This window comes from Crinia signifera, chromosome 2 (assembly GCF_055691185.1).
Source record: "Crinia signifera chromosome 2, ASM5569118v1, whole genome shotgun sequence".
Lineage (NCBI taxonomy): Eukaryota > Metazoa > Chordata > Amphibia > Anura > Myobatrachidae > Crinia > Crinia signifera.
The window spans coordinates 217016476-217041697 of NC_139218.1; the positions used below are offsets into that span (position 1 = coordinate 217016476).

The 25222-nt window shown below is 43.6% G+C and overlaps 1 protein-coding gene across 2 annotated transcripts in view; it reads right to left on the reverse strand.

The window, feature by feature from the left end:
• The window catches only part of ULK2 (unc-51 like autophagy activating kinase 2), a 105516-nt gene that overhangs the window by 56540 nt on the left and 23754 nt on the right, over positions 1–25222 (reverse strand). For both annotated transcript variants that reach the window (XM_083173729.1, XM_083173730.1), the window contains exons 4-5: positions 6199–6231; positions 3782–3818 (exon numbers count right to left, since the gene is read on the reverse strand). In XM_083173729.1, the coding sequence (XP_083029855.1) occupies positions 3782–3818; positions 6199–6231 (70 nt within the window). The remainder of the gene's footprint in view (positions 1–3781; positions 3819–6198; positions 6232–25222) is intronic.

Sequence of the window (25222 nt, forward strand, 5' to 3'; positions counted from 1 at the left end):
CATTCGCAGGGCTTCTGTGCGGGCGCCTTTGGAGACTTGCATAATCTCCCTGTCATCCGCACGGGGGGGGGGGGTGATTGAAGCGGGCATGAGGCCTTGCATGCGAATTCCCTTAGTTTCTGGGGCATACCCACCAATGCTGGATGCGCCCAGGAAAATGCTGAGCGTCCCCATGCGAACACAGGCCGGCACCTTCCTTCCAGGGGCGGGTGGCTGACATCACAGGACATCAGCCGCCCGCCCAGTTCTTGGACCAGAACGCCGTAAGTCAAAGTCAGCCTGAACTGCCTTAGATTTGTGAGCACTGTAGAAATCTGGCCCGCACACTACCCTGAGAATGGATGCTTATGCAAAACATCCATTCGTAGTGCGGTGGGGAAATTCGCTGGGCGGACATTCGCACGCACGGCAGGTGGCGTTGCATGGCTCGCTAAGCAGTGAAATACCGCTGCTTAGCGAGTCAACCAGAATCAGGCCCTACGTCCATAAAACTAACATGTATTCAGCTGAAGCTGAAGGACACAGCAATGCTGCTGTAGCAATGTCAAACTCTAATAAATTCAAAAGCATGGAAATGATTTCTACCATGAAGCAGCGCACTATCAATGTACCAGTTAGGTTTTCACAGAGAAGATTATGTATACGTGATTAGAGATGTGTTGCCTTCTTTCATGCAGCATTAGCTTGACACTGCTGCTGCCAGCGCTGAGCATTGTGTAGCCAGGTTATACCAGGACAGCCTTCTGGCTCTGAATGCTTATGACAGTAAGAACTCGCATCCAGAAACCCATGCGGTCATTCCATGAAAAGCCAGAGTGCAGAATACAAACAGCTTTAAAAGATTTTTCACAACATAATTAACACCTCCATTTAAACACTCCTGACAAAAATAAATCTAAAGACTCATACGTAGGCGAATATGAAGGTGGTTCTGAATAATTGTATCATCTACAGGATTTATGACACACCAACAATATAAACACACCATGAACGTTGTACTGTACATGTGTTAGGTAACCCTAAGCAACAAGTCGCTTGTTAGGCCTAAGGTAAGCATTAGGAGGCACACCACCGATTCAGTCCATCAATTGTCATGCCATATGTACTATAGTTATCAAGCTAACACTGACAGCCCCCAAGTCACAAGAAGTGCTGGTGAAGAAAACACAAATGCAAATGACCATTTGCAAAGATTAGCTTTATCGTTATTTAGGAAAATGTACAATGATGTGTTCCATCTATCCACAGTCTGGATACAAGTGTGCAGAAGAGGAATTCAGCACATTCTGTCTCTTTGCTCAATATGGACAGGCAACTGACAATCTGACGCACCACCATGGATCAGATCTTACTAGAAGACACCAGTATCAGATGAAGTGGCGGCCATGTAACAAGGGCTCATAAGGGGCTAGATATGGCGCTGCAGGTTAAAGATGACTGGGGGACAATGTGAGTTGTGTTAGTTGATGGCTGGGTGGAACAGTATTATATAGAGAAGGCAGGTTTATTGTGTAACAGATTCACAATACACAAATATCTCTCTGTGCTCAGACAGCCCCTCCCTCTGCTATACTGGTCCCAGTGCCAAGGTATTTAAGCATTTTCATCCTTGACAAAGGCACAAAAATGCCAAAATACACTGGCAGTGCTCTCTTTTACCACTCTGCTCCACAGCAGTGGATACAAGAAGTCTCCCACCTCTGGCTGGAGAAGGGAAGACAATAGTATTTTTGCGAGACAGCACCACAACAGAAGCGGATTCCAGAGCCGACGTGGAACGTTCCACATGGCTTTAGCTGAGGCATTGGCCATTGATGGTAAAGCGGAGAATAAGGGCACATGGTTAACAGACGACACAGGGACTCAGCTGCTGAAACAAAGAAATATGCAGGCAACACACCTGTAGGAATCCTCTAAATATGGGAACCATTCTAACCTTACGGTAAGTGAAGAGTGTCATTGAGTGGGAGGCAGCAAAACACTGACTAGTCGAGGAGCCCTGTATGGGCCGAAGAGCCTAATCCCGACATTAAGCAGCATTGCTACCTTCAAAAGGTTATAGAGCAAGGTGGTCCCTGGTGCTGTTGCATTACCAAACACTAGAGTGGCCAATAACCCTCGAACTCAGGATATATTGGCACTGTGACCACTATAGCAGTGGAAGTGATATAGAAGATCAGACCTGTGTATTGTGCATCTGTTAAACCACAATAAACCTGCCTTCTTTACATAACACTGTGTATTGGTTATCTCTCTGTTGAGAGGCTAGATACAACATAGGGCAGTATTCAATGTGGTCACAGAGAGGGTTAAATGGCGGGGATCACCGAAAACAAGCGACCTACGCCGTTTAACCCCCGCGCCGGCTGCTCACCATATTCAATGTTCCCGGGAAACCCTTGCTGTCAGATGATGGCGAGAATTCCCCCTAACAGCTGGTTGCAGGTTTGCAGCTAATGCAGGGAGCTGGCGGCCACACACGTAAAGACCCAGCGAGGTGGAAACAGGGGGGTCAGTTGAATACTGACCATGCGAGCAGTGACAGCGAGCAGTCAGCACTGCTCGCTGCCATTCTGTAGCTCGCAAAAAGCATTGAATATACCACTTAGTAATACTGTTTCACCCAGCCACCAACTAATACAGCACACATTGAGGTTGATTCTGGTTGGTTTGCAAAAGCAAACTCCTTCTTTAATGGATGTGCAATGCAGGTGGGACTAATACAACATGTGCAGAGAGAGTTATATTTGGGGTATGTTTAAACTGAAATCTAAATTGTGTAAGCCTAAGGGCGGAATATATTAACATACATCGCCGCCCCTCACCATGCCCCCGCCACGATGCTAGCGCATACGTACTAGAATATGCGTCTAGAATTGCGGTGCGGTGACGGAGGCCCCCCCCCCCATGATACTTGTGATGTAGTATACGGGGGGGGGGGGGGTGTCTCAGTCACCTCCTGGGCTCTGCGGCGGTACCAGCATCTCCTCCTCCCCCTGCAGCCAGTTGGGGACCGGCGGCTAGGCGGTGGGGACCCGGGGGGAGCTTCGTTAGAAGGGGATGCGTGTGCATCTCGTGCGCGCCCATCCCCTTCCGGCGCCTAGTGATCTGACCGCCAGATCCCCACTGAATAAAGCACGCTCCATCTGTTTGTACAACACTGCGAACCGCTTGTTGCACCTTATAAATAAAATGTAATAGTAGTAGTAATAATCATCATCTCAACAACAATAAAAGGCCACATATAGCTGCCTATTCAAATATCAAAATACTATCTCTAGGTTATGCCGCACAGTATGTACCAAAGGGCCCACTTACTGCATATATTTCCTTGAAATTCTTGATGCTGTGGGGTTTAGCTTACCACACTAAGGGCCTTATTCAGATCTGAGCTCAGTACAAATTTGTTCAGAAAATCGGCAAAACCATGTGCACTGCAGGTGGGACAGATGTAACATGTGCAGAGAGAGTTACATTTGGGTGGGGTGTGTTGAAACTGACATCTAAATTGCAGTGTAAAAATAATGCAGCCAGTATTTGCCCTGCACAGAAACAAAATAACTCACACAAATCTAACTCTCTCTATACAGGTTACATCTGCCCCACCTGCAGTGCACATGGTTTTGCCCATTTTCCGAACAAATTTGAACTGAGCTCAGCTCTGAATAAGGCCCTAACTGCATCTGCCCTGAGGCTACATCTCAATAGGACCTTTCCACCTCTTTACTCCTGGATTCTGTATGTAGACCTATTTAAAAACATAGGCAACAATATAAATTACCTTGTAAGTAATCTGCCAGGTCTCCCCCATTGCAGTACTGTGGAGAATACAAACATACAGTATAGATTAATGATAAATATATAGAAAGATCTATATGGTTCGTAAAACAAACTTGATAGTTAATAAAGTGGCCTAGAAATGCATATTGAGCAGTGCGTTTCAAAGCAGCTACATCTACAGCTGCTAGATTTAAAGGATGAAATGCTAAATGCTCTTGGTGTTGTTGTCCTTTTAGATCCAGCGACCATAGCTGATGAAAACACAGCGGGGGTTGTGGAAAGTGCCACTTCGCAAATGCACCTCCTAGTCTGGAAAATGTACTTTACAATATCAAATTCATGGGCTACGGTCCATTATTGCAGTATGTCAGCATGATGTATTGAACATAAAGAACAGAGATACAGATGTGTCCCCAAACACCTAACAGCTGCTCCTGACATGCAATGTTGCGGAAGAATCTTCTAGCAATATGACACTTGTACAGTATATCTGTGTGCAACCAGAGTCTCTGATCTTTACATGAACTGCTACAAGTTCTGTTCCGCTCCATATACAGACTCAGTAACACACAATATGCATGTGACAGCAAATTATTAAGCACAGACCCCTTGTGCATACTAGTTGCATTATGATGCATTCTATTAAAGAAAGAACGCTCAATGTTAGAGGAGCTACACGGGACATGGATGCTCACGCACACCAACCATCTCATGGCATATGGAGGCTAGATGTACAGATGGAGTGCCTCTAGTTCTTGCTCGGGGATCGCCAGTATGCCTGCGCTGGCGATAGCAGATGCAGAGGCGCTCCATCCGATTGGGACACGCGTCCCAGTTTCCGGATGTCGCCGCTGCGGGTCCCTGCCCGTCTCCACTACAGGGAGACGGGCAGGGATAGGGGGGACGGTGGGGTGACGAGGGGCACGGGGAAAGCTCTATAGCCACGGGACGCGAGAGCTGGCTAGAAAGAGGCCGGCTCCATCTGTATGTGGACATATCTTTAGGCAACAACCTTCGGCACTCCAGCTGCTCTGGAACCACACATCTCTGCGGGTGTTGACACAGTTTTAGCATGCCCTAACTGCAAAACAGTAACAGGGAATTCTGGGATATGTAGTTCCACGGGAGCAACACAGTTTGCCTACCTCAGAGACATAAAATGAATAGGTTAAGAAATTCCCACCAAATTAAAATAAAACAAACATGTTTTTCTCTATTCAGCTTTATTTTTGCTATGAAAATGTATTCACAAATGAGACCCATAATGCGTTTCCAATTTCAAAGATAATTTGATGTTTTGGGCTGAGTTCATTAAGATAAAGGACAAAGTAACACTTGCCTTTGATGCAATGTTATCCCAATCAAATAAATGACCATAGCTACGTCTACCACAGTGGCCTTGTTTAATAGGATGAGGATGTGAACATTTCATTAGGGTGCACACTGCCAGAGAGGATGTATAAAACCAATCAGGATGTGTGTCTAGCATAATTGTATGGTTATCAATCCTTATTATTATAATGTTCCCTCAAACCTCCAAATTTCATCTCCCACAAAATCTTCCTTCAATTGTGTCTCCATTTGAATGACAGCACCTGCATTTTGGCTTGTACCCCACAGGGGTTGTGAGATGAAATGAGACCATTAGTTTAGTGTGGTCTTGCTGCTTTACACTGCCTAATCCGACCCTACTTAGCGTGAAAGAACATCATTTGAATATCGTCCAGCAATCTCATGTCACTTCAGATGTAAGTTGGGGGAGGGCAAAGCATCAAAGCAGGGAAATGTCTATCCCCTCGTAAACAAAACCAGCCTGCGGGGATCCTTCTCAAACTATGGGTCCGTACACACAGTATGATCACCGCTGCCGATATAGGCGTCAGCGAGGTGCCGGCATTTACTAATGCATACACACTTGGGAAAGCCAGCAGGTGATGAGCGATGGCGGTAGATGGGGAGGGGGATGGGGGTGGGAGAGGAGCGGGGGGGCGTGATGTATTCTTCATGCATTTTTTAAAGATCCGCTCCCTTTTTTGTACATGCACAGATGACAGAGGTAGGCGTTAACGACCCGCAGGTGCCCGCATTGACCAGTGTGCAGGGCATACACCACTCTATTATAATAAGCCTCTGCCCTCACATTGCTGTAGGCCTCAAGAGGCTTTAGAAATATTACCAGCCACTCCTCAGTATATTTTTAGACTATATTCAAAACAAAAACACACATCTGGATGACTAAATGTAGTAATTTCATCCAAGTAAAAAGAATTATGGGTAATAATTCACTTCCAATAAATAATGATTTACATATTTTTAAATCAAGAAAATAAATTCAACTCAATTTTATTCAGCTTTACAGTAAATTACAACTATCCATAAAAACATCTGTAACCCCCCTCAGGATAATAAATGAGTTACCTCCATGACCAAGAAAACGGAGTTGGGCATTTCCTAGAAAACAAAGCCAAAAAGAAACAATGAGAAAATATGGAAATAAGAGCAGAGACTAGTCTCATCATGTTTCAGGACAGGACCATATTACAAATGCAGTTATCTGTACTAAAGAAATTGGCAAGCAAAACGATACATTACAGTCACAGGAAAGCAGTAATAAGAGTCTGGAGGAGTGTAAGATTAGTCAGTGTCAGGGCCTGTGCAAGTATCACCATTTACTGTATGTGAACGAACACTGACAGAGCAAACTACAGGGTGTGGTATAGCTTAAAGACAATGGCCGGTATTCAATCTTGGATTCCTACTGTCGAAATGTTCTGACAGACTGAGTTCTGGCCCTTTTTCGCTCTGCTCGGAAGACTTGACAGATGGAATGCAATGTTGCGCCTATCGTTGTGTCGAAAAGAGTGTTGACGAAAACGGATTTGAATTCGACAAAACAGATTGGACTTGTTTTAAAGTCAGATCTGTTTGGTCTTAATCCGCCTTCAATGCTGTCGGAAACAGCAGCACTGATTTGTCGGCGGCGGCTATTTCCCCTGCCGGAAATAGTGGCTGAAATTGAATACCACCCAATGTCTAGTTCGAACCCACAATATCAACAGGCACAAGTTTGACACTGGATAAAAATCAACACAAGCAAATGGTCAACATGGAAAAAGGTTTATCACTTTTTTGTGTCAATGTCGGAACTGGAGTACATGGACCCCCAATTATTGTACAGTCCATGGTGATGGTAAAGTGTAACTTATTGCTTGTGTTGACCTTTGAACCTGCCAGCCATATGTATGTTGACCTAGACATTGGTCCTTATTCAGATCTGATCGCAGTACAAATTTGTTCTCAAAATGGGCAAAACCATGTGCACTGCAGGAGGGGCAGATGTAACATTTATAGAGAGAGTTAGATTTGTGTGAGTTATTTTGTTTCTGTGCAGGGTAAATACTGGCTGCATTATATTTACACTACAATTCCAATTTCAGTTTCAACACATCCCACCCAAATTTAACTCTCTCTGCACATGTTACATCTGCCCCACCTGCAGTGCACATGGTTTTGCCTATTTAGAGAACAAATTTGTACTGCGATCAGATCTGAATAAGGGCCATTGTCTTTGAACCATCCGGATACCCAAACCACTTAGCTATAAGAGAAAAAAAGATAAGTACAGTACAAAGGATCAGTGACTCATTCAGGCCAGTCGCTGTGGATAGAAATATTTAGCATTTACATTTTTTCATATTGTTTACATCATAACATCTATTTATTTGGGGATACAAACCAAACAAATCAACTAAGCAACAAACCTTTATCTTAATTAAAAATAAACAACAAAAACACACCACAGCATTCGTACAGTATATTTTATGAAGATACACCCAACAAGATTGAGGGTTAATGTGTTAAAAACACAATTTAAAAAAAAAATCTCAAAAAGAAACATTTTTATCCTAGGGGCGCCGTGAATTTTTTTTTTAGACTTTGGGGTGCCGTGATTCTAAAAAGTCTGGGAACTACTGCCATAGGGGGGTATTTAATGTGGCATCACGGCTGTCAATCCCCGCCGACAGCCGTGATCCGGGCCCGTTTGCGGTCAGATCGACCGCAGAACGACAGGCGGGATTCAATGTCCCACCTGCCGCTCTGCGCAAAGGGGGCGTGGCCGTGAAAACAACCATGGATTGACGATCTGCGGCCCGGATAACGACAATCCTTGGCCGTTATCGGCAGAACGGGCCTGGCAGCTTCTGAAGTCGGGCCCGTTCTGCCGTGATCCCTCATCAATGCTGTCGTTAATGACAGCATTGAATAGGGAGCTGCTGCTATTTCCCACGCCGGAAATGCGGCAGCAGATTGAATACCCCCCATAATCTAAAGGCCCCCATACACCTGTCCACCCAATTTCCCCTGAGCTCTACTGGCAGCCCCCCTGAGAGGCTCACATATGATCTGGCACTTGATGTTCCATTTTTACATGCAATAAATACTTCTGGGGCACTGAAGGCGGGAGAATAAAAAAAAAAAAAACACATTCAAAAGAATGGACGGTCGCTGATTGGCTGAGAGACACGATTGGGGATCGGATGCGATACATCATGGGTGCTAATAATCCCCCCAGACAGCGGCACATCCGATTTAACTTATGTGTAGCCTTTCCGCCCTCTGACTGACGATACCATGGGCAAGTAACCGCGCATCGGATGTCAGACACAACCGAGTTGGGCCCAATCAGTTGGAGTCGGATGAAATCGGGGCCCAAATCGGACAAGTATATGGGCACCTTAAGTGAATGAAGAGAGCAGTCAGCCTATGTAATTACATTATATGTGAAATACATTCCAGTGTGTTATCGCAAGCACATTTTTTGCATTGCTTCTATTCCTAGAAAGGATTTTTCTAGGAAAAATCAATCAACCAGGCAGCATACGTCTGGCCTCTGATGACAGGTGCTTCCAACACACACAGTACATGTTGCGTTTATCTTGTTTCCTGCACAGAGCAGCACACCCATGACACTGTTATTCCAAGCCAGGTCAGCGAGTTTGCTGGAACAGTGAACAGTGCAGTCCTTGCTAACATTGACAACAGGGACTAAATTGCAGGAGACAAGATTCAGTCTATAGAGAAAGTACTGATAACTATATAGCTATCTGCAAAACCATTGTAATCATTACTCATTATAAATATTTAATAAACCAGACACATATACAGTTTCCGTAATGGTTTACAGTTTTAGAAGAGTAATAAATGCAAGCAGTGTATATGCATGGAAGAGCAGGAGTACCAGCCAAGCCTGAATATTACTGAACATAGGGCCTATTTCAGATTTCCAGAATAGTTAGTGGAAAAAAACCCCACCCGTGCAACTCTGCGTGAGAATTGTTAATGAATCGCTATTATCTGTAACACAATTCGCTTACCATCAAATGATTTTCCGGGATTTGTATGAAATCCCGGCGGTCTGAATCCCGGCGGTCAAAATCCCGACCGCCGAAATCCCAACAAGGGGGGGGGACGTGGATCGCCCCCCCTTGCAGGCTTGCTGCGCTCGGCACACTCATTTATTCTCCCTCTATGGGTGTCGTGGACACCCATAGAGGGACAAAGTTCCGGAATTTTGACCGCCAGGATACTAACTGCATCCCAATTTTCCCAGTCTGTGCAAACGTGAGAAAGTCTTCCACAAGTCTGCGACAGATACAGGCTGATTGAGGACTGGAGCTGACGTCACACACCTTCTCTTAAAACACCTAAGAAAATCGCAGGAGTCTACCCCCAAATGGCCACTTTCTCTCTGTTAAATTGTAATTAGATATTTTCGCTATTTCTGTTGCTATTTTGGCATTCGACAATCAATAAGATTGCAAATTCGCACAATAGCGATGAGATCTGAATAACCACCATGTAGAGAAGAAAGAATAAAATTTGGGGAATTAACTAAGGACCATTGTAAAGTGTATTCCCTATATCCATTACTCTATATTGTGTTATCGGACGGCGGCACATGTAGTGTGCACAGATAACCTAGAGCAGTGGTAGCCAACCCTAGCCCTTCGAGAGCTACCAACAGTTCACATTTTCCAGACAACCTAGCTGCTGCACAGCTGCACTCATTAATCACTGACACATTTTAAAAGATCCACAGATGGAGCTAATTAGCTCACTTGTGATTCTGTGAGGAGACCTGAAAAACATGCACTGTTGGTAGCTCTCGAGGACTAGGGTTGGCTACCCCAGGCCTAGAGCATTGCATTGTGTCGGACAGTTGCTAGATCAACGTGTTATTCAGATATGTACCCAGCTTTAGGAGGTATCAATGCCTTATGCTGGCCACACTTCTAAAAAGATTATGTTTCCAAACCACAGACTGACGTTGCGCCATACAATTTGTGCTATACAATTTGGACTGTACACTGGGTGCGATCTGAACTACACCCGATTTTTGACTACACTACAATAGTCAATTACAGGGTACAAATGATCTAGTTAAAAAATTCCTGTATGCATATACGTCTTTATTTTGCGATACACAGTAGCACACATCGCTTCGCAAAATAAACACAGAGCAATTTTAACTTAAAAAGTATATATGGCTTGCGATGTGCACTCCTGTGTAGTCCATATCGCAAGCCAAAAAGTACACGCCGACATTACTTTTTGTACTAGATCGCATCAAATTGCACTGTTTTAGCAAATGTGATTTGAACTAAATGCCATCTAATACAAAACGCACGCCGCACATATCACACCATGTGTGGGCACCTTAAGGAAATGGAAGTTGTACTATACTCAGGCCATGTCTAGACAATGTCAACCACAAAATTCGGTACTTGTTTACTAGCACAGCGCCCAGATCTCCTACGTACGGCACCGTAGGGAAATCGCATCGCATGGGCCATTATAGCGGCATTCGATTCAATGCGATTTTGCTATGTATTTTTTTTCTCATTGTATCCCACTACATCGCATCGCATGTTCCGCAAAATCGCATGCGATCGCATGCGATTTTATAGGGTGTGCGATGCCATGACATTAGGTATACAATAATATGATTGTATGTCCCAAAAATAGGTTTAACGCACCCCCCAACTATCCACGCCATCCCGAATCGTGGTGAGCGCAGCGAGCCCCTCGAGGGGCTGCGGAACACATCCTCCAACTTTTTCATTACCCCACTATCCACGTCGACGTGGAGTTGATTTCATATAGTGTGGCGAGCGCATCGAGCCACCGATTCGGGCTTGCCACACTATATAAGATCAATTCCACGCCGACGTGGATAGTGGGGTAAAGAAAAAGTCGGAGGACACGTTCCACCGCCGCTCGCCACGCTTCGGGTTGGCGTGGATAGTGGGGGGGGGGTGCAATAAACCTATTTTGGGGACATACAATCATATTAGTGTATACCTAATGTCATAGCATCGCACACCCTATAAAATCACATGTGATTTTGCGGCAGATGCGATGCGATGGCCCGGGGCTGAGAGAGCAGTGAATAAATTACATAGGAAAATCACATCGCATGGCCCTAAAATGGCCCATGCGATGAGATTTCCCTACGAAGAATAGCCCACTAAGCAAATTGCTTAGTTCTAGGAAACAAGTACCCAAAATTCAGTATGAGAGCAAGAAAACATGAGAGGGAACTCACATCTATCACTTGAGGGAGCTACAGCAGTGGTTCCCAAACAGTGTGTTTAGGCACCCTGGGGTGCCTCAGGACACTTGCATGGGTGCCTTGGGTTGGTGGACCAGGATCAATTCATATTATTTATGGTCAATGTAACAGGCAAAACCAGTGCTGGAGGCTGCCAATCATAATATACGTGGACAAACAGAAGCAAATCCTGTCCCTCACCAGATAACTGTGACATATAAACACAATGCACTTCATTTTATATATTTTTTCTGAATTTCTCGATAAGAAGCATTTGGCCTAGGGGTGCCATGAAAATATTTTGTGCTCTAGGGCGCCGTGATTCAAAAAAGTTTGGGAACCACTGAGCTACAGAGTTTAGTGGCTGGAGATAAGGCGCACCAGTCAACAATATCAACAGCTCTACATACAACTTGCCATTACGTATTAAGAAATGCAGCATCAAAGAAAATCTGGAGTGTGCCAGACAATAATCACAGTTACCCAGCTAAAATGTTGGTTAAGGTTTTGTGGTGAGATCTAACACCACCCCTAACAGTTTAGTAAGGGGGTTGCATTTCTATGCAGGGGATGAACATTTCTACAAGCAGCATTATGTTTCAGTGTTTATTTAAGAAAAAAAAAACCCATACAGGTTTGTTTGGTCTTTTAAACAATTGCCACTTTAAACATTGGAAACTGGGCGATGCTGCAAGTCGCATAGCCATTTAGAATACAGACAAATTGGTTGACTTATGGGATGGAATACGAATTCTAAGTTTGTGCCCATGTTATATAGACATACCTTTTTCTAATCGTGCCAATTAACCCCCTAAGTGGCACCAAGGAGTTAACTTAACTGCACCAAGTGTCTTTTTATTAAAATCTGGGTTTTGTTTACACCACTAAGACCACAAAACTATTTTGCAAATGTACACTGACCACTGGGCCTGGCAATACTTGTATTATGTGTTTAAGCTGCTGAGTGTTCTACACAGGATATGGTCTACAGGCGCAGCAGTGCAAGTAGAGCTACCAAGGAGGCAAACAAGGAACAGGAAGATAAGGAAGGAGCTGTACAGAATGGTAATCAGAGGCACTCCTGGGAGATATACAGAAACAGGCAGCCACAGGGACACCAACCTCCAAATTACAAAGGAGCCTCCTTAGAGAAGCGGCAGACGGTGTGCCCTGCAAGTAGCATCATTGGCATGGCTGTACCAAACAATGATCAGGGAATCAAAAAATCCATGCCCGGACTCAAGACAGCGAGGGGAGTGCAACAAAGCCCCCTGCAGGCTTGCTACACCTGCCACCTATTCTATTCTCTCTCTATGGGGGTCGTGGACCCCCACGAGAATAGCCGGTGGACGTCGGGACCCCAAGTGTCACGGTTTTAACAGATGGGATCCCGACTGTCTGTCAGCCATCCGGCACCCATATCGGAAAGGGTCTTTAAGTAGGATATCTCCATATTTTTTATTTTTACACTACCAACTACAAAATAACATATTACACTACAAATGTGCATTGATTTAGATATTTATAGGCTTTTACACAGACATGAAAATAAAATCATACTGCACGTAGATATGTGAAATTATGTTACCACTACTATTCAACTTTGAATCCACAAGAAAAAGGTCAGCTGTTATCCCTACAACAACATAAGATTTCCAAAGACACAAAATAGAAGACTTGCAAAATGTGAGAGCCATATCTAATAGAAATTTAGAGCAGAGGCCTAGGGGTAAAGGCTCCTTCCTCCTCCAGCAGATAATTAAATGGATTACAATGCCATGGGACATACACATTGTGTACATAAAAACATTTACGTCAAGGCAGTGTGCATACAGAAGAATGTATTATGCCAGTGCTGGTCACAGCTTACAAACTTGCTTGCAGCAGGCTTTTCTTTGAGTGGAATTGCTGACTTAACTGGGCGCATGCTGACATAAATCAGATAACATTCGCTGCAAATTAAGAGTTTAGCCAAAAGTAGGTTTATCATTGTGAAGTGTCCACAGCTGAACAGTAATGGGGACTACACACGGGGAGGTATGCTGAGCGTTTTGAGCCTAAATTAACTCAAAACACTCAGGGGGGGATGCTCTAACATCCGCGCCCCCTTACCGCCGCCGGCTACCGCAAACATAATTATCGCACATGATCTAACATATGTGATAATTATCACAAAAGACAGCTCTTGCATTAAGAGCTGTCTTTTGCGTTGACCCGGCGATCATAGGCGAATCTAGGGGGTGGTCCGGGGGTGCACAGGACCACCCATTAGCCAATTTTGTAGCTGAGGGATGGGGCTTTCCAACGAGCCCAGCCCCGTGTCTCTAGCCCCATGGGATCCGGAGATACTGCCAGGCAAAACTGGAACGTTTTCCCTATAGGATAACATTGGACCCGCTAATTTAAGACCCCCACCCAGTTCAATGGCTGCCAGTTCCCCCTTCGGCATCACTGAAGCTCGAGGTTGATCTCAGTCGAACCCAAATCGCTGGGCCTTCAATCTGATACCAGGCTGGATCCATATGGGTTAATTGGTTCCAGGGATATTGAGATTAAACCGTTTTTTTTTGTTGTTTTTTTTCATTTCTTAAATGTAATGTCATGACTGTTTATGTTCTTTGAGGGCAGATTTCTCTGGAACCAAACAGCCCAGTTTCACGGGACCAAAATCATTCGAAGCCAACTCAAAAGTTAAAGGGGGGTAGGGAGAGGGGAGTGGTTGTCTCTCCCCCTCACACCAGAAAATGCAGGGACTAGGCTGGTGTATAAGGGGTCAGCCTGGGAATGTCCCTGCATGATCCTGGGACCATATTCCCGGGTAAATCCCTGCATTTTCTGTTGTGAAAGGGGTATTATTTCAAACAGCCGTGACATGCAGTGCTCTGAATACAGCCGGGCAGCCCCCTGCTCTCTGCCCAGCTGTCAATGACTGTCACCCCTGCAGCTTCCGCTTTAATTCTTCTCCCCGCTTTCACCTCAGCCCGCCCCCCCCTTTAATCATGTGGTGCCGGCGCCCGGCGTGCTCCCCCGACGTCACGCACAACAACAGCGCGCACAATATTTCAAATGTTCACTCGGCTAGAGGGACACCAGGAGTGGAGTGGGAGCGTGCTCTGCGCTCTGTTCCTCTCCCCATAGAAGCAGCTACACCGCTCTCCATCTCTCCCTGCAGCAGCAGAGCAGCAGCAAAGGCTCATATAAAAATTTACAGCAAGTGGCATTGCTTAAGGGACGCTACAAGTGGCGGTATGTGGGGGCATTACGCATAATGTGTGGCTTAATGTGTAAGGGGCATTACAGTGTGCAGCATCATGTGTAATGGGTACTATGGTGTGCGGCATCATGTGTAATGGGTACTATGTTGTGCAGCATCATGTGTAATGGGTACTATGGTGTGCGGCATCATGTGTAATGGGTACTATGGTACCATCAAGCAAGAACCCCCTAGTAATGAGCACGTAGGTAAAAAGCACTTATATGGCAAATATGTAATAGGCATTACGGTTTGTTATATAGTATGTAATGGGCATCATGATGTGTGGCACAATGTGTAATTGGCATTATGGTGTGTGGCCTTATGTGTATTTGGCATTATGGCGTGTGGCTTTATGTGTAATGGGTATTACGGAGTTTGCTAAAATGTGTAATGGGCATTACTGTGTATGGTCTAAAGTGTAATACCACACCCCTTTTTGTGATGCCACGCCTCCTTCACATGAGGTCACACACCCTTTTTGCCGCGCGGCTACGCCGCGCAAAGGTCCCCCTGCTGTTATGTCTAGATCTGGGACCACCCATTACCAGAATTCTAGATTCGGCTATGCCGGCGATGAGCGGCGGCTCCCCCCCTCCCCCCTCACTTACCACGCTGCTGCCTGCTGCTGCTACTGCAGGGGTAACTGGCTCTCCTCCTCCCTGCACCCGGAAGAGGATGTAAAGTGCAGGGAGGAGGTCACAGGTCCAGGCAGAACAGCTCTGTGCTGCCCGGACACAGGTGAGGGGGGTCGGTGCGGGGCAGCGAGGGGTCACGTTAGAAGCCCATAGGCTTCTATGGGGCATCGCCAGAAAAATTATGGCGATGTCCCCTGCCAGGGGATGCTTAGAGCATCCCAAAATGCGGTATAAACCCTGATAACGGGGGTTTTACCGCATTTTTAGTTTAGAGAATCTCCCCCACAGTGTTCTCTGACCAGCGATCAATATGACTCCTACACACGGAGCGCTGTAGGGGCATTTTCTAAGCGATCTTGTGAGATCACTTAGAAAATGCCCTGAAACCACCCCATGTCTAGGCCCCATACGAAAAAAAAATTCAAAGATGTTTTTATTGCAATAATGGAGAAATTACAATCACAATAAAGAATAGTATTGAATATTAGTAATAATAATGATTGCATACATTTTATATTTTTTTCTTCATGTATTAACAATTGTATGATTGAGTTACAAGTTGTACAGTAAAGATGTTACATAACATTTTCTTTATATAATTACGGTCTACACAATTTCAAATATGAAATGTAAGATTAAGAGTTATACAATAAAAATGTTCCTTACATACACAATCACCGGTTAGTGTTGTGTATTTAGTTCTTAATAAATTAACATAATGCATGTATTTTTACTTCAGTAAACTAAAGGTCTTGCAAGCACTTCTTATAATGTTAACACTACTTTTCAATAAGTAATAGTTCACATATGGAACTCAATATAGAGTTGGGCAAGAGTATTCTGGGCCAATACCAGAGAGTCATGCGGAAATATTTATGTATTTGTTGTTTTGTTTCCGCTGGTATCGTTTCTATATAGCTTTCCCATACCTCGAAAAAAGCTTCCGTTTGTGTTTCCTTATGGAGAGTTGTTTCGGTACATTCAAGTTTGAATATTTGAAATAATTTTCCTTTGAACATATTAAGTGAGGGTGGGGTGGAAATAAGGGTGGCCGATCCCGGGATCGGCGGGATCCCGGGATTTGGCCTAAAAAATGCAGGGATTTGAATCCTGGGATTGAAGGTCAAAAAGCAGAATTAGCTGCGCATGCACATATCTAATGCCGGGCAGCGTCTGAGCGCACACTCAGATGCTGCCCAGGAGTTCCCGATATATGCCCTGCAGTCTGGAGCAGGTATGGGCAGTGCAACCTGCGCAGAGTGACCTCTGACCATCACGCTGCGCAGGCCGCACCATATCCGCTCCTGAGTGACCCCTCACCACTAAGTAGTGTCTGCAACTTCGGCTGCCCGCCCTCCAGGGGGCTCTGCTGCTGCTGCTGCCACTATCTACGTCACCCGCCAGCTCCTGGAGGCACTGCTGATGTCTGCCCTGCTCCCGGCCGCCCGCCCATGTAAGTAAATGAATGTGTGGGGCGGCCGGAGTGGGGGGACAGGGCTTGTGTTTTTGCCCCTGCTCACTGCCTGTACTGTAGAGATGTCAATCCTGGGATCCCGATTCCCAGAATTGAAAAGATGCAGTGGAATTGGCATTAATAGTGGTAATGCACTGTTCTAGTATACATTTTTATGTAGCTGGCAAAAATCCCAAGATGGCCCATTCTGGGGTTAGTGCTAGATAGTTTACCAGAGAATCCATTGCAAACTTTCTTATGGTCAACCAGAATCGCTGTATTACTGTACATTCCCATAAAACAGTGATATAAATTTGCATTGGAATGATTACATTAAAGACATGTTAAAGAATTAGTGAAGCCTATTAAGTTATGGCAACGAGGAGACAAGTATCCTCTATAAAACATTTTAAAAAACATATCCTTATAGGATGTGGCTGATATGGTTTTGATAGAGTATAATTACGTTTTCAAGAAAACCTTTTCCTCTAGGCTAGGGAAGTGTGCCTGCCCCTTAATGATGCCGGATTGAAATTGGCCAGTATAATGAGGTGTTCTCAGTATTTGATAGTAGGTAATAGCTTTTCTGGAATAATTCACATTTAGGATAGCTTTATCCAATTCGTTATCCCAAAATGTATCACTTAGGAAGGTTATTACCTTATTAGTATAATGTTGGGCCTGGAAAAAAGTTAATCACATGTTGAGAAGTAGTCATAGTGAGACTTTGCCTGTACATAAGTGAATGGCTTTTTCATTTCGGGGTTTGCTATTTGGTTCGGGGTTTGCTATGCTAAAAAATGTAGATGTAAAGAATACAAGCTATGTAGTCTAGCTTTGTTGCGTACCGTGTGCCATGTTGACATAATGAGAGGGTTTTCCAGAACCTGGTGGAATTTGGGTAAATGTAAAAGGAAGGTTAAGTTAACATTAGGGATAAACTGTTGTTCTATTGTATAATTGGCATACTAGTCTGTGTCATACTTGCCTACTTTTGAAAACTAGTTTCAGGGACATTATAGTTGGTAGTAGAATTTTACACAGCGCCGCATTGAGGGGGCGTGTCATGCTCCACCCAAAGGGTGTGTCTAAGTCCTTATATGGAGAGACTGTGAAAAGAGATTGTGAATATGGCACCTAGAAGCGTGGGTGTGTACTGCTTTTAAAATGACTTATATCCAAATGTAGATGAGCCCCAAAGCAGTTAGTAAGAGCTACTGTACTTGGTAAAGTGCTGGGAAATGGTGCTGATGATTCAATGTAAATGTATCTATCTCTCATTACTTTTTTCCCACAAAATGTAACAGTGTAATGTGGGCTAGGAGAAATGAGGGAGATTGCTAGACTAATGAGGGGGATTTCTGTTATTTCAGGGAGTCTCCTGCAGAATGCAGGAGGGTAGGCAACTATGGTCTTTGTGATGGACCCAGTCCTTAATGTATCTACAAATGGCTGCCTGCTTATATAATTTGATGTTAGGGAAATTAATCCCCCCTCCATTCTGGTTCTTTGTACTATTTCCCCATAAAGTACCAGGTCAAAATATTTCTGGCTGTCATTTTTCGAACACAGCCTATAACACGCACCAGACTTCACTAGCATAGGTGTAATGACACAGCCAAGGGGACACAAATAACAGGGTCCCTGAGGTGGGAACCTCCCCCATCTTAAATAAAGAGGTCCCCCTAGGATTGCCACGTCATTAGGCTTCTACTCACCCTGTGCTGATTTTAGGCATGGCAGGCACACTTCAAATATGCCACCTTGGAAATGCTGAAGCATTTGCTTGTTATATAGTTATAAATCTGCTCTTTTTCTATTTACAAATGAATAATTGCAATAAAGCAGTGTAGACGTGATAATTCACTCGGCGGGCAAACAGTGGCAAGCGGGCTCCACAACTTTACATCACCTGCAGCTTCACGTTTCACTACTTATGGGGCGGCCATTTTTTTATTAAAGACGCCCTATGAGCGGGGGAAAAGCGTGAAACTGCAGGTGATGTAAAATTGTGGAACTTGCTTGCTGCGGTTTGCCCGCCGAGTGAATTATCGCAGCCACGCTGCTTGTGAGTATGGCTTTACCAACCAGCCACTGCAACATCAGAAGGGAGTATTACTTACCATCGGACAAGTGTGTGCAGCCACTGCACAGACTCTCAGCCTAAGTTGGAAAAGCCGACCGCTTGCAACTGCATTCGGATCGGCAAAGACACTTGATTGCACAAATATCCACAGAATTTGGGAGTCTGGAGCCAGTCCTTTGAGACTGAAAACCAAAATGGGTATATGCTGACCATTCATAAGCTTCACTACGTGTGTGTGTGTGTGTGTGTGTGTGTATATAAAAATTTGGCAACTATAATTATTACTAATCTATACAGATTGTTCATGTGATCCATATGGTTTTTGAGAAACCATTTATTGTGCAACATTTATTGTGAGCACATAAAGAGTTAAAGGTGCCCATACACAGTGCGAAAGGTGCGATGCGATGCTTGCTCCTGCGAGCAGGGCATCCCATCGCGCAGCGCGTAAAGTCTGTGCAGCCTGTGCTTTTTGAACTAGGTCCCGATTGCCTCGCACGCAAATCACATGCGATGCAATCTAGTTCAAAACGCATGGGAATATTGTACCGTGTATGGGCACCTTTAATTTGTTTCACCTCTCTGTGAACTGTTTACACTAATTAATCACATCATCGCACATGGACTCTATACCAATGTGTCAAACTATGCTCATATTTTAAAATAACCCCAGGGATGGTCTTGTGTGTGGTATAATTGTTCATTAATTTTTATTCTTCTTTTTATTTTATTTATATATTATTATATTTATTCAGTTTTTCATTTTTCATACATTTTTTATTATTATGGTGTATAATTGTGATATTTATAAATACATGTATTTTGAATTATATTGTGCATGTGTTATCTAGTGCCACATAGAAGTGTTCTTTTTTTTATTCTTTAAAGTTGGGGTCTGGCATACCTCCACTATTGTGGCAGCTGATAAACACATTTACTAGGTCACTAGTTGCTCCAGCGCCATAATACGACACACATTCTGTGAATTTGGATGTTACGCATGTCCCCCTCGGGACACCACACTCTACACCTATCCTCGTCGCTGTACACCTGACAAACCCATGCCCTGGTTCATGTTTAATTTTCCCAACTAGTTGACAGAACACTTTTGGTCCATTTTCAGCATGTGGTTAGAAAAAGGCTATTGCTTGCTCCAACACACTGCCATAAGTAACAAATTATTTTGATATATGGTCACCTAGAGTGGCTTTATTTTGGACATATCACTGGTATTCCATTATCCTTTTAACTCCATTTATTAGCATTTTTGGCCTCGGCCTAGAGCAGTGGTTCCCAATCTCTGTGCCATGGCACCTTGGGGTACCACGAGGCACTTGCAAGGGCTTGTGTTCCAGGACCAATTCAAATGATTTTTTGGCAATATATTAGACAAAACCAGTGTGTGTGGCTTTCATTAATAAAATATGTAAACAAACAGAAGAAAATCCTGTCCCAAACAACATAACTGACCCTAAGGATGGGATATAAACACAATTTACTTACTTTCATATTTATTTATTTTTTTTCAAAACAAGAATATTTGGTACCTGGTATGCTGTGACAAATTCTGTTACTCTAGGGTGCCATGATTTATAAAAGATTAATGGACATCATCTTATCCCCCTTCTCTACCCTCCTGGATAGGGTTAATTAACATTATTGAGGTTTATGTATCAGAATAGAAAATGTCCCTCAAACATAGGGTCTGGTCATTGTGGCCAAACTCCAATATGCCCTTGTTGATTCATCTAATGACCATCCACTGGGACCTAGATTTGTGTTTTACATGTAGCCCTTGCCTCATTATCTATACTTGTTCATACTGCTTCAGGCTGTGATATCTCTTCTTATTCAATTTCTATCTATCTATTTTATACATGTACTGTTCATTTACCATTTTATTAATGTATACTTTTTCATTGAAATATTTTCAATTACTCTCATTTTCTTTTTGTATTTCCCTGTTTTGAATTTAGAATTTTGAAACTTAAAAGAAAAACAGACTTCATATACAGTATATACTTATATAATAATATAATAGAATATATAAAAGAGAGTCTCCAGGGTGCACCAGGTTGGGGATAACCCATGCATCCATGGCCGGCAGATGTGGGGTCGATTGAGAAGAAAAATAAAAGACTGTTAAATCATCTCTTCACATTAATATCATGAAACGGGCTCTTTGAAACTGGTCCAAAAAATACAGGAAACAAAAAGCATAGGGGCCCATATATTTAATTATCCTACACTGAGCTTCTTGGACCAAGCACCGGTTCTAAAAATATGCGAAACAAAAAGCGTAAGGTTCTCTGGGCGGGATTCTCTAATAACTCCAGCTGCACATCTCCGGCACTCGCAGTGTTAAAAATCACATATGCAGTAACATATGCGATACTTAACACAAAAGCGATGGCCGGCGATGTGCTGCCTGAATGAACCCTTACCCGCTTAGAGGGTGCTCCGTTTCCTCCCTCCTGCACCCAGAAGCTGTGCAGGGAGGAGAAGGAGGTCACTGGTAAGGGCAGCAAAGCAGGAGGTTGCCCGGACACAGGTGAAGGGGGTGCGGCGTGGATCGGCGGGGGGACACGTGGCTTTCATGGGGTTACACCATCTAGAACTGTTGTAACCCACCGCAGTGAAACCTCGGCAGTGGGGCTTTGCTGCATATGAAAATGCGGTAAAAACCCAAAAAACTGGATTTTTACAGTATTTTTAGCTTGGTGAATCTCACCCTCTAATATTTTAAGTCCCTGCACTGAGCTCCACTAGCTGTTGTGCAATGTTACAGCCACAAAACATGCTTCACTGGGTCCCCTTGCCAAAATATTAGCACCCCCAGCTAGTCATTTGAGGCCACAGTACCCTGAAGATTTACCCTATTTTAGATTCCCCACGGGTTGCAAAAGCAAGGAAATACCCCTCTCCAATGCACCCCAGGCCGGGACTGAAGCCAAGGGTAATCTATCTTACCCGTTGGGTGGTGGATACTGTGTGGATGGGGGTAAATTACATAGTCTCATATGGGATGCGGTCATTTGGTCTAAAGCATGGGTCCTCAAACTGCGGCCCTCCAGATGTTGTGAAACTACAAATCCCAGCATGCCTTGCCACAGTTTTAACACTCCCTTATAGCAAAACTGTGGCAAGGCATGCTGGGATTTGTAGTTTCACAACATCTGGAGGGCCGCAGTTTGAGGACCCATGGTCTAAAGCATTATGGGAGACAATCATTAGGTCGACATGGGTCTAGGTCAACATAGGAAAATGTCGACATGGTTCTAGGTCGACAGGTCATAAGTTCGACAGTGTCTAGGTCGACAGTCAAAAGGTCAACATGGGGTTTTTCACTGTTTTTTTAGATGACATGTGCCGGCAGGCAGTATTTCATGCCCTACCATACAGTAGGGCGTGGTGGGAGAATAAAATAGTGTGCTGAGCGCAGTGAGGCACCGTGCCCGACGCATTGCGAGTGCAGCGAGCTATGCGAGGGGCTGTGGTGAACTTTAAACTGTGTCCATGTCGACTGTGTTGACATTCAGGTAAAACCAGTGAAAAACCCCATGTCGACCTTTTCACTGTCGACTTAGACATTGTCGAACTAACGACCTTTTCCCATGTCGACCTAAACCCTTGTCGACCTAATGACTGTCGACCATCATGCTGTAGCCCATATGATCCCAACCAGTCTCATATAGTCTTGTACAGGAGAACTAGAAACACTAGCAAGCTTGCCACACATGCTGGTACATGTGGTACTACAAGTACCAGCATGCAAGGCATTAAGGAGCAGCTGTTTCCCCTACTCATCCTGTAAAATATATAGATATATAAATATATACAAAAACACAGATAAGAAATAAAATCGAACCACAAAACAGTTTAGAAATAATTTATTTAACCACACCTTCACCTGATAGGCAGTGGCCGGTTAGCTTTTTATTTACATGGCTGCCCCCCATCCAGAACTTCCTCTGCATCTTCAGGAGCACTTCCACACCTGCTTCGCTGACGGACTGACAGACCCTGTCTCACACTGGCCGATAAAAGCCAGTGCAAGTGTGCAGGGCAAAGAAATGATGAGCCATGTTGAATATTGAAAATGGTGCAGCTTCACAATTTTATTAAACGGGACATGCTGCGAAACTCTGTATTTATACCAGATGGGGACTAGACCCTTCATGATCATGCCCCTCAGCTGTCATGCCCAGTACCACCGCTGTGTCCTGCCTGCCACCCCCTCACAAGACACATCTTTTTTTGTTTTACACAATACCCCTTTCCTGTTTATAAGTGGTGTGGGGACACCACTTTTTTGTTCTTCTCTATCTGCTGCTCTAAGCGCACAGAATATTGTTTCTACTACACTTTTACTTTACAAAATGTCAACATGAAAATGGTTGACAAACGATAAGGTCCACATGGGTTTTACATGATTATTTTTTTTCTAAATTGACTTAATCTTATTTCATGTTCCAAGTGGGCATAGAGCTACATTAGAATAGTGTGCCCGAAATATGGCAAGTTGACATTACACTTATATGGTGTCCATGACAGCAGTTTTTAACAGACACCAATGTCAACCTAATGATCCACCACCCATTCAAGAAAGTGAAAAACTGCATACGATAACTTGCATTGTGCATTTTCCGTCTATTATGATTGGTCAGATTATGCTTGCACCTGTATAGGCTGTGAGCAGAACCTGCCTTGTCTACTTATCAAGAGGAGGCAACTATACATACATATGTCTGCCCCTGGAGAAATCTATGCCTTAATATTAACTCGAATATTTGCAATGACTATGCGTGTGTATACGGTATAATATGGAAGGTATTTTGGGGGGGGGGGGGGGGTGTGTGTGTGTGTGTGTGTGTGTGTGTGTGTGTGTGTGTCTTTGACAACTTCTGTCAAGGCTTCATATTAAACGGAGAAGAGGAGACGCCGATCCCTTAAAAGGGATGTATGGTATCTTGCTCTCTCACTGTGGCCCTTATTCAGATCTGATCTCAGTACAAATTTGTTCACAAAATGAGAAAAACCATGTGCACTGCAGGTGGGGAAGATGTAACATGTATAAAGAGCGTTAAATTTGGGTGGGGTGTGTTGAAACTGAAATCTAAATTGCAGTGTAAAAATAATGCAGCCAGCATTTTCACAGAAACAAAATAACTCACACAAATCTAACTCTCTATACATGTTACATCTGCCCCACCTGCAGTGCACATGGTTTTGGCCATTTTCCAAACAAATTTGTACTGAGCTCAAATCTGAATAAGGTCCTGTGTGTGGTGAAGGTTTTTCTCATCATCATTTGATATTACTGATTAATTAGTTTACTCTCCATATATCTGCCTGGAGGCGGAGAAGAGGAGGCGTGTCTCCCCAATCAGTGATGTACAGTCTTGATTGCATTTGAGCGCTGACAGAGAAAACACGTCTTTTTATGTTTTACACAATACCCATTTGACCTTTTGTCAAGGACAAACTTTTTACCATGGACCAATAGTGGCCAACCTATTGCCTGCTGACCTAGACACGGACGATCATTCGACCTGATCCCACTGATTCTGTCGCCAAGAACACAAACTGCATAAAATGAATCCACCTGGGACACAAGTAGGTTTTTACCCACGCCGTTTTAATTTCAGATGTATCTGTTGAGAGGTTTACATTATTTTTACACAAATATAAAAAGAAATATGGTATATTACATGCACACTGCTCACATACAGATGAATAAAAAAAAATGTAATCCAAACGTCTCAATCTTTATCACAGATAAATACATACAAATTAAAAAGGTAATTTTGTGTATAGCAACTTAACATAACAGAACATAACATAGGACCACGTCACAGACGGCTGGACAAACAAAATAAGCGTAACCAATGGTATTTAAGAGCAGTACTAAAGCAATACATTAATTATAAAATAAAATCATTACAATTTCAAATGCCCAAGGTAAAAAAGTAAGGATTTAATAGGTCACTGCATAATACCTTGCATGGGCGCACCTAGTGAAGATATGTTCAATTAACAGACCTTCCATTGCTGTATGGAAAAGAGGCTGGTTGTGGAAAATAAAAACTGATCCTATTAAATTTGAAAGTCCTTATAAATTTGACAGTTTTTAATTAATTTTATACCGAATGTTACATTTATCTACACATTACATGTCTCCTCCTCTCAAAAAACACACCATTCACAGCCACGATAACGAAACCATTCATCCAGAATGCAGAAATATATGACAATCACCAAAATGCTTGCTTGATGCATATTTCCCTTTGAGTGCCAACACTGCTTTAAGAGATGTGTAAATGCCAGCATCGCTCACAGCAACTGTTCTTTTTTTAAGGTGTAATATTTAACTTGTCTGTATCCGTATTTATTGATACTA